The sequence below is a fragment of the Emys orbicularis genome, chromosome 2 (assembly GCF_028017835.1).
Source record: "Emys orbicularis isolate rEmyOrb1 chromosome 2, rEmyOrb1.hap1, whole genome shotgun sequence".
NCBI lineage: Eukaryota > Metazoa > Chordata > Testudines > Emydidae > Emys > Emys orbicularis.
Genome location: NC_088684.1, coordinates 41118120 through 41131261, shown reverse-complemented (window position 1 = coordinate 41131261; position 13142 = coordinate 41118120). Strand labels below are relative to the sequence as shown.

Here is a 13142-nt window from a genome sequence, read left to right as displayed (position 1 = left end):
TTTCCCAAACGTTTGGTTCTCTGTCTAGGGCAGTGGTTTTCAAACTGTGGGTCGTGACCCAGTACTGGGTCACAGAATGTAAGGTACTGGGTCGCGGCGGCTCTGGTCAGCACCGCCGACCAGGCAATTAAAAGTCCCATAGGCAGTGCTGCCTGGCTAAGGCAGGCTAGTCCTTACCTGTTCTGACACCGCGCTGCGCCCTGTAAGCGGCCAGCAGCAGGTCTGACTCCTAGGCAGGGGGTTTCACGAGGCTCCGTGCACTGTCCCCACCCTGAGCATCAGCTCTGCACTCCCACTGGCCAGGAACCGGCCAATGGGAGCTGGGGGTGGTGCCGCCTGCGGGCAAGAGCTGCACGGAGCTGCTTGTGCGCCTCTGCCTAGGAGCCGGACCTGCTGCTGGCCGCTTCTGGGGCGCAGCACGGTCCACGGTGCCAGGACAGGCAGGAAGCCTGCCTTAGCACCCCTGCTGCGTGGCAGACCGGGAGCTGCTTGAGGTAAGCCCACACCCCAACCCCATGCCCCAGCCCTGAGCCCCACAAACCTGGAACCCCTTCCTGCACCCCAAACCCCTCATCCCCAGCCCAGAGCCCGCACCCCCAGCCCAGAGCCCTGATCCCCTCCCATACCCCAACCCTCTGCCCCAGCCCTGAGCCCCCCAAAACCCTGAACTGCTCAATCCCAGCCCCACCCTACAGCCCTCACCCCTGCACCCCAACCCTCTGCCCCAGCCCTGAGCCCCTCCCATACCCCAAATCCCTCATCCCCAGCTCCGTTGGGTCACGGGCATCAACAATTTTCTTCAACTGGGTTGCCAGAAAAAAAGTTTGAAAACCACTGGTCTAGGGGCTTTACCACAAAGCACTGCATTACAACTACTATCTCAGGAAGTAATGAATAAGTACCTCTGAGAGAGTCTATGTACTGAAGAACCAAATCAGCACAAGGCAGTTGCATTGTATAGCTTGAATGCTGAGCTGTGCCCTGCGTGTTTCCACTAAAGGATCGCAGATATTAGGAGCTTTATTAAATATTCCGTTTAACACATAATATTAATATAAAACACTGCACTCAAAATATCAGATATATGTTGTTCCAGAGCCTTTGCTTTATGCTATAATTTTTAAAAATACAGCATAGACTTGGAAGCAATCATATGTTGCTGTGATTGGGTGTCCACCCTGCACAAGACCAGAAAGGATTAAGGTGACTAAGTGATCCAGTTAACTGCCCAGGCTGCACCTGGAGGAAGAGCCAGTGAACAGGATTAATTAGATGAGGCTCAGCTGGATGAGGATAGGAAGGGCCGGTATAAAACCCAGGAGCTGCGAACAGCTGGGGGCTGCAGGAAAGTAGTCTTCAGTTATTCCCTGGGAGGAGGAGGAGGGAGTTGTGCATCTGGCAAACCCAGAGATGGGGGGAAAGCCAGAATCAGGATTGGAAGGAACCTCGAGAGGTCATCTAGTCCAGTCCCCTGCCCTCATGGCAGGACTAAGTATTATCTAGACAATCCCTGACAGGTGGTTGTCTAACCTGCTCTTCAAAATCTCAATGATGGAGATTCCACAACCTCCCTATGCAGTTTATTCCAGTGCTTAACCACCCTGACAGTTAGGAAGTTTTTCCTAATGTCCAACCTAAACCACCCTTGCTGCAATTTAAGCCCATTGCTTCTTGTCCTATCCTCAGAGGTTAAGAACAATTTTTCTCCCTCCTCCTTGTAACACCTTTTATGTACTTGAAAACTGTTATCATGTCCCCCCTCAGTCTTCTCTTTTTCAGACTAAACAAACCAGGTAGGGAAAGGCTCAGGGAAAAGCCACTGAGGTCCTTGGCTGCTGACTAGAGGGTCCCTGAGCTGGAACCTAGAATAGAGGGTGGGCCCGGGTTCCCTTAACAGCCAGTAGGGAAGTGGCACAGACCAGAGGGCCAAGTCACAAAGAGGAAGCTCCAGCTCCTGCAGTGAGGGGCGGCATGGTGAGAGAGGATGACGGGTGAAGAGACTGCCAGAGATGGGTGCAGCACCTGGAAGCATAGGCGCCAACTCGGTGGGTGCTCCGGGGCTGGAGCATCCACGAGGAAAAATTGGTGGGTGCTTTGCACCCACGGGCAGCTCTCCACCCTGCCCCAGCTCACCTCCGCTCTGCCTCCTCCCCTGAGCGCACCGCGTCCCTACTTCTCCCCCTAGCTCCCAGCACTTCCTGCCGCAAAACAGCTGTTTCGTGGCAGCAAGTGCTGGGAGGGAGGGGAAACACTGTGCACTCGGGAAAGAGGCGGGGCCAGGGCGGGGATTTGGGGAAGGGATCCAGTAGGGGCAGGGAGGGGTGGAGTTGGGGTGGGGACTTTGGGGAAGGGGTTGGAATGGGGCGGGGCAGGGGCGGCAGGGGGTGGGGTAGGGCGGGGCGAGGGGGGGGGGGGTCGAGCACCCACCTGCGCTGGGAAAAGTTGGTGCCTATGCCTGGAAGGAGCTAATCCCCAGAGCGGTCAGGAGGAGGTGCCCTAGTGGTGAGCTGACCCTGTGACAGTTGCTTTATTGTCCATATCCCACTGGTCTTGCTGAAAAAGAAACCCATTGTTTGCTATAGAGGTGGGCCTAGCAGGATGATAACTCATGTTCAGATTTAATTGGAAACTGATGATTTTGAACAGTAAACATGGTCTACAATATGTTGTTGTTTGGGGTTTGTTTGTTTTGGGGGGGAGTCCATAAAACTGTAGCCTATGATCAAGGTGGCAGAAATCAATTCTGTAAGGCGCCCTTGGCAAAAATCACTTTTCCCACACAGTATCTAATAACAGCTAGAGATTTAAAAACCGAAAATTTTCAACAAAAAAAGGACTTGTCTGTAAAACAGGAAATGTTTTGCAAGAGTCCTACTACTAACCTGGGCTGATGGACCGTGGCACAAATAAAGCTGCCAGGACCTTAGAGAGGCTTCAGACCTTGTTTTTTGACATATCGACACAATGATAGCTTGTTGCACACCTGAATGCAGGCAGGGGCCCCCATTTGTGCAACCAGTTTGGAGTGTGTCCTGATATGACTCTGCCAAGGAGAAAAGGGAAGAAGTGATGGTACAAGGAGATGAGGAAGAAACAGTGTGGAAAAATACAGAATAGGAGGCAACAGAGCTAACAAACTTGTATTCACAAAGAAATGTCAACACCACGCCTCTTTCTGAAGCTTTGAAAATTAAACCAATAACTTATGGTTTCATGCACAGGAGTGAGTAGGTAGGATTTGGGACAGTGTATGGAAGAGTTACAGACCTTGACAAGTAAAAGATGTGGAGAGAAGTACTAGCCAACCCCACTTACTTTCAGTGAGAAACGTCAGCAGTGGATTGATTTCACTGAGACACCAGGAGCCAAATACATCCCCAGTGTAATCCCACTGGGGGCAATGTAGTTTTGCTGAGCAGAAATTTGGCACTGAATGTTTTATCACTGTTAACTCCATGTCTTTAAAAAGCAGCAGACCTCAGCATGAACAGTCCATTCATTAAACTGAATCAACCTCTGTAATGTGGTGGATGTTTTACTTTCCTGGCTAGAACAATGTCATCCAGGGTCTTGATAGAAAGCAGGACTCTGCTTAATAAAAATGTTGGCACTGGAGATGGAAGAGGTGTATTTACTATGTCATCACATCTAGTCTCCTGCATTGCCAGTGGAGGGTTGAAAGTGGTTATTCATAGTGAGCACATAGATGTTATCACTGAACAGCAAAGGAAAGCAGATATACTAACCCCACGCACTACTTTTTATCTGAAACCAAGGAGCTGAAAATTCAGTTTTTGTCATTGGCATCTGAAGCTCTCTTAAAAATTGCTTCAGTCCTTAAAAGGATAATTGTTGTGGGTTTTTTTAAAAAATGACTGGGATCCCAGACAGATCTTCTGCACTCATTTCACAATGACCTTTTGCAGACAGGACAAGGACCAAATTTTAATCTTTTTTAAATTCCAAAGCAGTCAGTGCAAGGTGAGTACATTTTCTAAAGGCAGAAGTGATGTAATTAGAAACGAATATTCGGATCATGTGTAAACCAGAAGCAAAGAATTATTGCCAGCTGTTGGAAAACAGGAATATGAAGTGTGTTCTGCTTTGTGTGGTGTATGTTTAAAATCTGTCTCAGAGGAATGTGAGCCATTGCCCCCAGCCCAGCTACCAGAATGTATTAAGACTAACTATGGCATGAATCCCCTTAAACAACTGATCTCCTACTCTCAGTTCTCTTCCTTCCCCATCCCTCCCTCGACAAAAAAACGAACACCCAATGCAGGAGAGACTCTTACACCCAGGATCCCTGCCCCAGGACTCATTAATCTCTTTCCTCCAGCCCCATAAATGGCTCCTCTCTCTCAGTCCCTTCTCCCAACATAAATTCTGCTTTTCTCTTAGATGATCAAGAACTCTTAGATTCCAAGGCTCCAGATTAATCTGCCTAGCTGACTCTATCAGAGAAGACTCTGTGTTTAAGTCTATTTCTCAGCAAACTACTGATCTCTTTCAGGATTCTGTGCCCCGCCTGCCTTGCTGCTACATCAAGTCTATCTATCATTTCATCAAAAAAGGGACTGATGAGCTCTGTGTCCCTCCAGAGTCTCTCAGTGCCACTGCTAAATTGATCAGAGGTGCTCTCTCTCCCTCAGTATGTTGCAGTCACAGTGCTCTTTTGGGATTCATTTATCTTCAGTGGTAACCATATGTCCATGGCTTCTTTAGCTGAAGACTTGTTTGTTAATAAAACCAACAGTAAAGCAGTCAGTTACTACAGCATTTCAGATGTTATATAACTCAGTGTAACTAGGATTATTCATCCAACAGAATCTTTGGAGTTATATGGCATGCACATTTATGATGCTATAAGTAATCAATAATACATCTTCCTTTCACTGAAACTCTGGATTTAAAAAAAATGTTGCTGTAGTAATAATGTGCAATTTCTCTTGCACCCAGGTATAACTATCTATGCTGTTGGAATAGGAAAAGCAATTGAGGAAGAATTACTGGAAATTGCTTCTGAGCCACCAGACAAACATCTCTTCTATGCTGAAGACTTCAGTACCATGGGGGAGATAAGTGAAAAACTAAAAAAACGAATCTGTGAAGGTACCACATGCCTCTTCCATTGAGAGATAAGAAAAGTGAACAGCCATTTATATTTTGCTTCTCTTCTGTTTTTAATAAATGATGCATAAAATATACACTTAAACCCCAGGAGGATTGGTAATGTTGCCCCCCTTCCTCCAGGCTGCAGTTAGATCAGTGAACCCCACCCAGGCTAAACATGAGCTATTTCTTTAGGAATATTGGTTGTGGGGGGAGGGAAAATCCAAATGATGATTTATTGGGAGAGAACAATTGCACTTATGGTCTATATGAGTCATGTTTAAAATTGTGTAGAGCAGTGGTTCTCAAATGTTTTTTTTTTTTTTTTGCGGACCACTTGAAAATTGCAGAGGGTCTCAGTGGACCACTTAATGATCTTTCCAAATGTTGTTCGTACCGTTAGCTAGCTATTGTAAAGAGCTTTGGATAAAAGCACTATATATAAAAAAACTTAATAATTAATATTCTACAAATAGAATAATTTGTTCTACAAATAGAAGAACAAAACTCATATTTTAATATCAGTAGTCTTACCTTTGTAATGCGATGGATGTGCCCTTTCTCCCCTGGCCATCACAGCCCCTGAGGTAGGGCTGGGAAGGAGGGGGGGTCTCCCCCTCTCTCACCTGTTGCGGCAGCCCCCGAGCTGGGGCTGGGAAGGAGGGGGGGGGTCTCTACCTCTCTCCCCCGCTGTGGCAGCCCCCGAGCTGGGGCTGGGAAGGAGGGGAGGTCACCCCACTGTGGCAGCCCCTGAGCTGGGGCTGGGAAGGAGGGGGGTCTCTACCCCCACCACAGCAGCCACAGAGCTGGGGCTGGGAAGGATGGGGGTCTCTCCCCAGCAGCCGCAGCTCTGGAGCTGAGGAAAGTCACCTTTCTCTGGCTGCTGCAGCCCTGCACGTCCCAAATTCCCCCCATCCCCTCTTCTCACACCCCTACCCCCTATTTCCCTCAAGGCCACCACCTCACCTTACATGTGCGTCTTCTCCAGGGTCCAGGCACCTAATTAGTGGACCCATGTCTGCGCGGCTCCACTAATTACGTGGGCGGCCCTTCATTGTCTCGTGTGCAGCTGCCCAGGCGCACACCTTAGAGGGAACTATCCGCGGACCACCTGAATGGAGCTCACAGACCACTGGTGGTCCGCGGACCACAGTTTGAGAACCTCCAGTGTAGGGGAATGTTGCCGATGTCTCCCTATGTAAGTCAGTGGTAGGGCTCAGCAGGAAAAAAAAAAAAAAAGACTTAAGGATGACTTCTTATGGGCTATTGTGCAGTGTTCACAACAGCAACAAAATAATTTGATGTACCCAGTAAGTAAACTGAAAAACAACCAGTTTGTGCTTCAAACCAGTCCTTTGATCCATGAGCGCAGAACCTGACTTTCCAAAATCATTCCCCTGCCCTGCTCCCACTGTGTCACTAGCAGCCACACTCTAGACCTGCTTCCCATAGCATCTGTTCAAGGGGTGGGGGGATTCTGAGCTGGAATGGACCCCTGTTCACCAGGGACCCAATGACGTCCCTGCACCCATTCGCACACAACTGGCACTCAGTATTACTTGCTCGTTCACATAGATGCCTGAAGTCACTTCCTGTAACAGGAGAATGAAGCCCGGGAACTCTAGAGGGCTCTTTGCTGTGCAGGATTGCCTGGTAGGAAGTAACACATTCCTCCTTTTAGGCCGGGCTTTGGGAGGAGTCAGGAAAAAGAATCTGACTGGGGACCCTCCAGCCAGACTGTGTATCCTCTGCCTCTGCCTCAACCCTAAGGAGCTTATTGCTAGCTCCCTTGGACATGCAAAATACTGAGATTGTAGAAAAGCAGTTCTGTTCATCCACCTGCAGACTAGGTAGGCAAACAGATGATGACAATTTCAAAAGCATAGGGAGATTCCAAGTCCAAAATTCTCAGGCAACTCTTCTAATAAATCTCTCTCCCTATCAAACATCCTTAGATAGCTGCAGTGCTGTTTGCCATACATTTCATTTACTTTTCAGAAATGTGTTATTTGCTAAACCAAAAATAAGTAAAGCTTGCCCCTTTGAGGCAGTTTCCAAACTAGAAATTCTGATGTGTCCGTCTGCTGCCTGGTTTTCTGCTGCACAGCTTGTCTCTTCATTCATTACAAATGGGTAATACCTCTCACCTGCAGAACTGGGAGGCTGCCCAGGGTTGTTGCTGGAGGCTCCAGGACTAAGCATAGGGTGACCAGACAGCAAGTGTGAAAAATCGGGATGGGGGTGGAGGGTAATAGGAGCCCATATAAGAAAAAGACCCAAAAATCGGGACTGTCCCTATAAAATTGGGACATCTGGTCACCCTAACTAAGCACCACACTTTAACGTGGGCCACCAGAAATTCCTCCCCAAGTGATGGAACAAATTGGCAGCTCAGTTTCTCACAACCACTTTGTTTTATTTATAAGTTTAATTCGTATTTGTTGTTGTGCAGCAATGACTGTTCCAGCAAGCTCCTCTCACCCTCCCTTCAGTTGAGGAATCACTGGCTCTAACACCCTCATTCCTCCAGTGCAGCATCTCTCTAGCTGGCTCCCTTGTACCCCCTGCCCAGTAGCAGAGAAGCCCTTCAAGCATCAAGACAAGTCTAAGAGGTGCTATAGGCAGCTTTTCAGGAGCCTCAGAGGGCAAGTTATGCCCTGCTGCTGCAAGCCACCATTGCTCACTCTGCCAGGCCATGGGGCTTTGAGTCAAACTGGCAAGCCAGGGCCACGCGCACACAGCCATGGCGGGTTTGACCTGAAATTTTTCTGTAACTGACTTATGGTTAGTTGATATAATTTTAAGTTATTAGTTGTCAGTTGCTGAAGTGTTTCTAGCTTTAGAAGAACTCTTTTGATGGCCTAAGATGAAGGCAGGGCTTAGTCCTGGAGCCTCCAGCAATAATGCTGAGCCCCCTCTGAATTCCACACAGGAGAGCCATTGCCAACTTGTTATGAAGGAGGAGGGAAGCTGCTAACAGAAAATCATCAGGAAAGAAATACCATTTTCCTGTCATTGGAAGTTACTGTTCTGTGCAAAGTAATAAAATCATTTTTTCTATTAATATCTTTCTCTTTTGGAAATTGTTTCTGCCAGCTTTGGAAGAGTCAGATCCCCATCAGGATCCACTGACAGGGAGACCTCACAAGACTGGTTCTCATTCTTCAGGTTAGATGCTTTAAATCTGTGTCGAGTTTTCACCTCAGCTGGCTCCCCACTCAGCATTCTTCTCATGGCATCCAGTATAGAAAGTTCATCATTCACCCAGAGGGATACCCATACCAAAAAAACAAAATCCCCCACAAACCCTTTTTGGTCTTCTGAGCTTTGCTGCAACATGCTTATGGCTGCATGCTCCCGCCTTATCCCCCGGAGTAGTTTATTTGGATACTGCAACTTCCACAGCAACCTTGTACGTTGATGTACTTTAAAACATTTTTTATTTACATGATCATTTACTACTTAATAGACTCTAAAGTGCTCTGACTTAACAGTAACCAATACAGAGCTGAAGTCCCTCTCCTGGCCTGGAATACAACACTTAAACAGTCTGTCTACAGTATACAATCTAATAGCTCAGATTCTTTGTGTAAAATGCAAACTCTGAGTAGAACCTTACACCATTAGAAGTCCCTGCTAAAATCCACTGGATTAAGGTGCTGATCAGTGGGTGAGTGGAAGAATCTGGCCTTAAATGAATAAGGTGTTACATACAAAATTCAATAGATGTGTTGCATAATCATGACCACAGTTCTGTCTTGGGGTTTCCTGCAGGATCTGAACCAGCCAGCATAGCCGTCACAGACCTCCTTGCCTGTTCCAATTTTGCAGTACATCACAAGTATCTTCTTGAAGAGGAGAGTGTTTCACAGTCAACAGCAAGATCAGGTAATTAGTTACCAGGGCTCAGGTAATCTTTAGGCAATTCCAGCCTTCTCCTTTGATTACACAAGTTAGAAAGACATGTCAAGACTGGAAATTCATAAACAATGCTGGCCACAGAGTGGCGTTCCTTGCCTACCTGTTTCTTCATAGTACCCACTCTAAGTGCCTCCTCCTCTGTGATGATTACAGCTAAGTATTTAACTGGGATTTGATATGTGCATCTTTTGATAGTGATTATACTATGTTTCAATGCCAAGAAAATATTGAACATGCTCTGCATTTAGTGGCTACATTCTCTTGCAGATTCAGTATATTTAGATTATATGTCACAGTTTCTCTGAATGCCTCTGTCTGCTTTTCCAGCAAACCCTTCAAAAGATAAGGAGCAGTGCAACTGTGAAAATCTCATGACATTCCAGAACCATGCCAACGCTGAAGTAAAAAAACTAACTCAGCGATATATCCTTTCTGAATAATTGTTTCCTGGATCACAGGTAGAAAGGAAGTTATTTATGGGGGGGGGGGGGGGAAGACAGTTACAATAAATGCTAATTAGGGCCACACACTTAAAACTCAAAGTCTCAGATGTCTCCTTGGGCCCAAAAGCAATTTATTAATGGAAATAATTCTATTACTGTTTACACAGCTCCTTCAATCAACGGACCAAAGTTTTTATTCATAAACATGCATCTTAAATGTTTCATAACCACTGAATAGCAAGACAAGTCTCCATCTTAGATCAGGTGAGTAGAGGGTATAGGGCGGCTAAGAAAATGGATACTGATTTTGAGACTATAATCCTATTCTCTGGATTTGGCTATCACTTCGGCTGAAATTTTAATCCTCCATCATACTATTTTTGAGTAGTGTTTATTGGCAACAGGAAACTCTTGTATCAGAATACAGAAGAGAAGTCTCCTGCTGTGCTCAGGGAATAGCCACATGCAACCAGTCACTTAATATAATTTACAAATTAAAATGTCAGGATATTATACAGAGAACAGTGATGATGACTGATTTTACACACACAAACCACTTCTGGCTTCAATTTTCATTTTTTTAGTCTCCTCTTTTTTGCAGGAAAAAGCTGACCTGGCTTAGGCATCTAACTCTGGGAAAGGTTCATGGCTATGAATCCCAAGCAGCAACAGCCACCTTTCTGCAGCCTGGAGTTAGGTGCCTAACTACCTTTGAAGGGCAAGCTTGCTTAGGCTGCACTCATTCTACAATTTTTCTGCTCAGTAGCTTAAACAGCTCCCAGCTCAGCTTGCTGGCTTTTGTGTATCCCATTCTTACGCACACAATTCCCCCCCTGCGGATTCCACTAGGCAGCAGAGAACCTAGAAGTTAGGTGTTGCAAAGAATGAGAAATGGAGGGCTGGAAGGGACCTTGAGAGGTCCTCAAGTCCAGTGGCTAGTCCTGGCAGGTGTTTGTGCAATATATTCCTAAAAACCTCCAACAATGGGGAGTTCACAAATGGGGAGCCCAGTCTCCTTTGTGGATCCAGCCCTTAGCCTCTCTGTTCCCCATCTGTAAAATGGGGATATAGCATTTCATAAGTTTTGAAGATACACATATTAAAGATCATGAGGTGCTCAAATAGTACAGTACTCATAACTACGTTTTCCTGTATTGTACCAGATCTATTTGTGGGTTAGGGACTTCGTGTCTTCTATATTAATCTAATGTAAATAGTATGTTTATATATAAATAATGCTTCATAGTGGTAAGTAGCTGAAACATTTTTAAAGATTGCACTAGCAAGGAACAAAGTTTCACTTCACTTTAAAATGCCAATAGAAGCCCCTTTTCTCCTATCACTGTGCGAAGCAGATATAAGCAGTGACCTGAAACTCCTGTCTATGGGTACTTTTGGTAACGCTAGTGGACAGCACTTTAAATGTTAAGCAACAAAACTTTTAGGGGTGATAAAGAAACCCAGTTGTAACGTTCCATATTGGGCTCCATACAGCTCCCTTTGTTCCTTTGTCTAGCCCTGCATTGAAAAGGAGGAAATAGGGTTGAGCTGTGAAATACAAGGATTGAGGGGAGTGGAGAATGAGAGCGACAGCACGTCCGTAACAGACTACAAACCCCCACAACCAGCAGCATCTGCTGCAGTTATATTCTCTCTTCCCTCCATAATAAGTTGGGGGTGTGGAGGGGGCACTTAAAGGATAATGAAAGAAAAATGTAGCCATTACATGCCAGAATGCTGAGTAGAAAACTATGCAGCGTTGTGCTGGATACAACAGACTATAATATTTAGCTTGTTACAAATACAGGTGTGTACAGTTTTAGAGGCTGCCATGACATGTTTGTCAAATTACTGTCATTTTAAAAATGATTTCACCTTCCCTCCAGTATGCTGAGAATCAAATTAATATTTGAAGGACTTTCTGGCAAGTTTTTGTATAATACTATGTATTCCAGATAGCTTTTTCCTTAACTTATTAATACTGGAAGAAATAACTAAGAGAATGGAAGCCCTGGAAAACAGACTAAGATACTGATCAAGAGTTCTTAACAGAAGTATACACTGTACTGTATATTTATACATACAAGTTGCAACAAAGCTATTTTCTTAAAGCAGTACAAAGCTATGTAGCACAAATCTTTTTGTGTTTGAGGGAAAAGGACATTTTTGGACCCAATATTTACATACTGAGGTAGAGCATCATCTTGTTCTTGCATTGATTGCAGTAAGACAAATGTTGAAAGGAACTTTAAAATTTTTATAGTAACTAGCAAAATTTCTAAGTAGAATTTAACACTTGAATTTATAAGCTATGCAATCTAATAAAATGCTTTTATTTTTAATTTGAAACCTCCATACTGTGTTTGGGTATTTTTAGACTTACTGGTGTGTTATTTTGGGGAAGTTCTATGGCCTGTTACACAGGTCAGACTAGTGATCACAATGGCCCTCTTCTGGCCTGGGAATCTATGACTCTACTTTAATATACTCTGTAAATCATTTTTGCTTCATTAGTTGTGCTCCACCTCTCCCCCCTCCTCCCCCATCATACTAAAAATATTAAGTGTGCTGCATAAATGCGACTATGAAACAATTGTTTCATATATACTCTCCTTTGCCTAGCATAAAACATTGTCTATAGAAAACTAGCTATGAGGGAATGTAGACTAGCTTAATAGGTTTTTACTTGCATCACAAATGTATACATTAACTCCAACTACAGTGTTTTCTTGCAGTATTCCAGGTGTTTGAGCAACATTCAAGTAACAGTTTGCCATCTGCCTTCTACATCCAGAACGCGCGCGCACACACACTGTCCTCTCACCTAGCACTCTAGTCATTGGGCAGAATTCACAATTATTTGGTCCCACTCTATATTCTACTCTATCACATTGTAAACTCTTCAGGTCAAGGGTCTTTTCTTATGTGTTCTATCTAGCCTACAGTTGGAGACATGCAAGTTTCCTCCAGATAAAGGGCAGAATATGGGGCACTAAATGTTTCAGGGAGAATGGTCCTCAGGTGAATTTACATTCAAATATTCCAATTTGAGAGCCATATAGAAGGTACTGTTTTCTCTGAAGCAGATTCTCTCAGGCCGGACAATCCTACTCTTGTTGGATAACTCAACAGTAGAGCTGAGCAAATTACTAATTATTCAATGTGGTGGTGTTAAAAAAAAAAAAAAAAAAAGTTAGTTTCAAAGTGACACTGAATTTGTTTCTTACCACAACAAAACCCCAGATTTCAACTTAGCAGTGCTGGGCAAAAGCTTTCCTGAACTGCAATTTCACCCTCTCTTCCAGTCTCTGGGGGGGGGAAAAAAAAAAAACCACCACCTATGGGAGCCTTTTGGTCATGAGTAAATCTACTTACATGTCTTAGGCCACAACTGTGACAGCAGATGTTCTCTAGGGGAACATGGACACTTTTACAGATGAAAACCATCTCTATTCCCAAGACACCTGAAGGGTGTTTTCTCTCCCTCCCAAAATCCTTTAGGTTGTTGCTGCCATCCTCTCTCCTGGGAGAGTGGATTATATTGCTTTTTTCTTGCTCTGAATGTAACAATTTAAAGTACAGACAAGCAATATAGAATATTAGTGTTGGAAGAGACCTCAGGAGATCTAGTCCAAAGTATACATGTTCCCTTTTGATTGCAGCTTG

General features: G+C 44.9%; 1 protein-coding gene across 1 annotated transcript in view; it reads left to right on the top strand.

The window, feature by feature from the left end:
- MATN2 (matrilin 2) overlaps positions 1 to 11511 on the top strand; it is a 100236-nt gene extending 88725 nt beyond the window's left edge. Inside the window, exons 18-22 of the mRNA XM_065398125.1 lie at positions 4960 to 5112; positions 8209 to 8280; positions 8887 to 9000; positions 9361 to 9456; positions 11459 to 11511. Coding sequence (XP_065254197.1) covers positions 4960 to 5112; positions 8209 to 8280; positions 8887 to 9000; positions 9361 to 9456; positions 11459 to 11511 — 488 coding nt within the window. The remainder of the gene's footprint in view (positions 1 to 4959; positions 5113 to 8208; positions 8281 to 8886; positions 9001 to 9360; positions 9457 to 11458) is intronic.
- The last annotated feature ends 1631 nt before the right edge of the window (positions 11512 to 13142 follow it).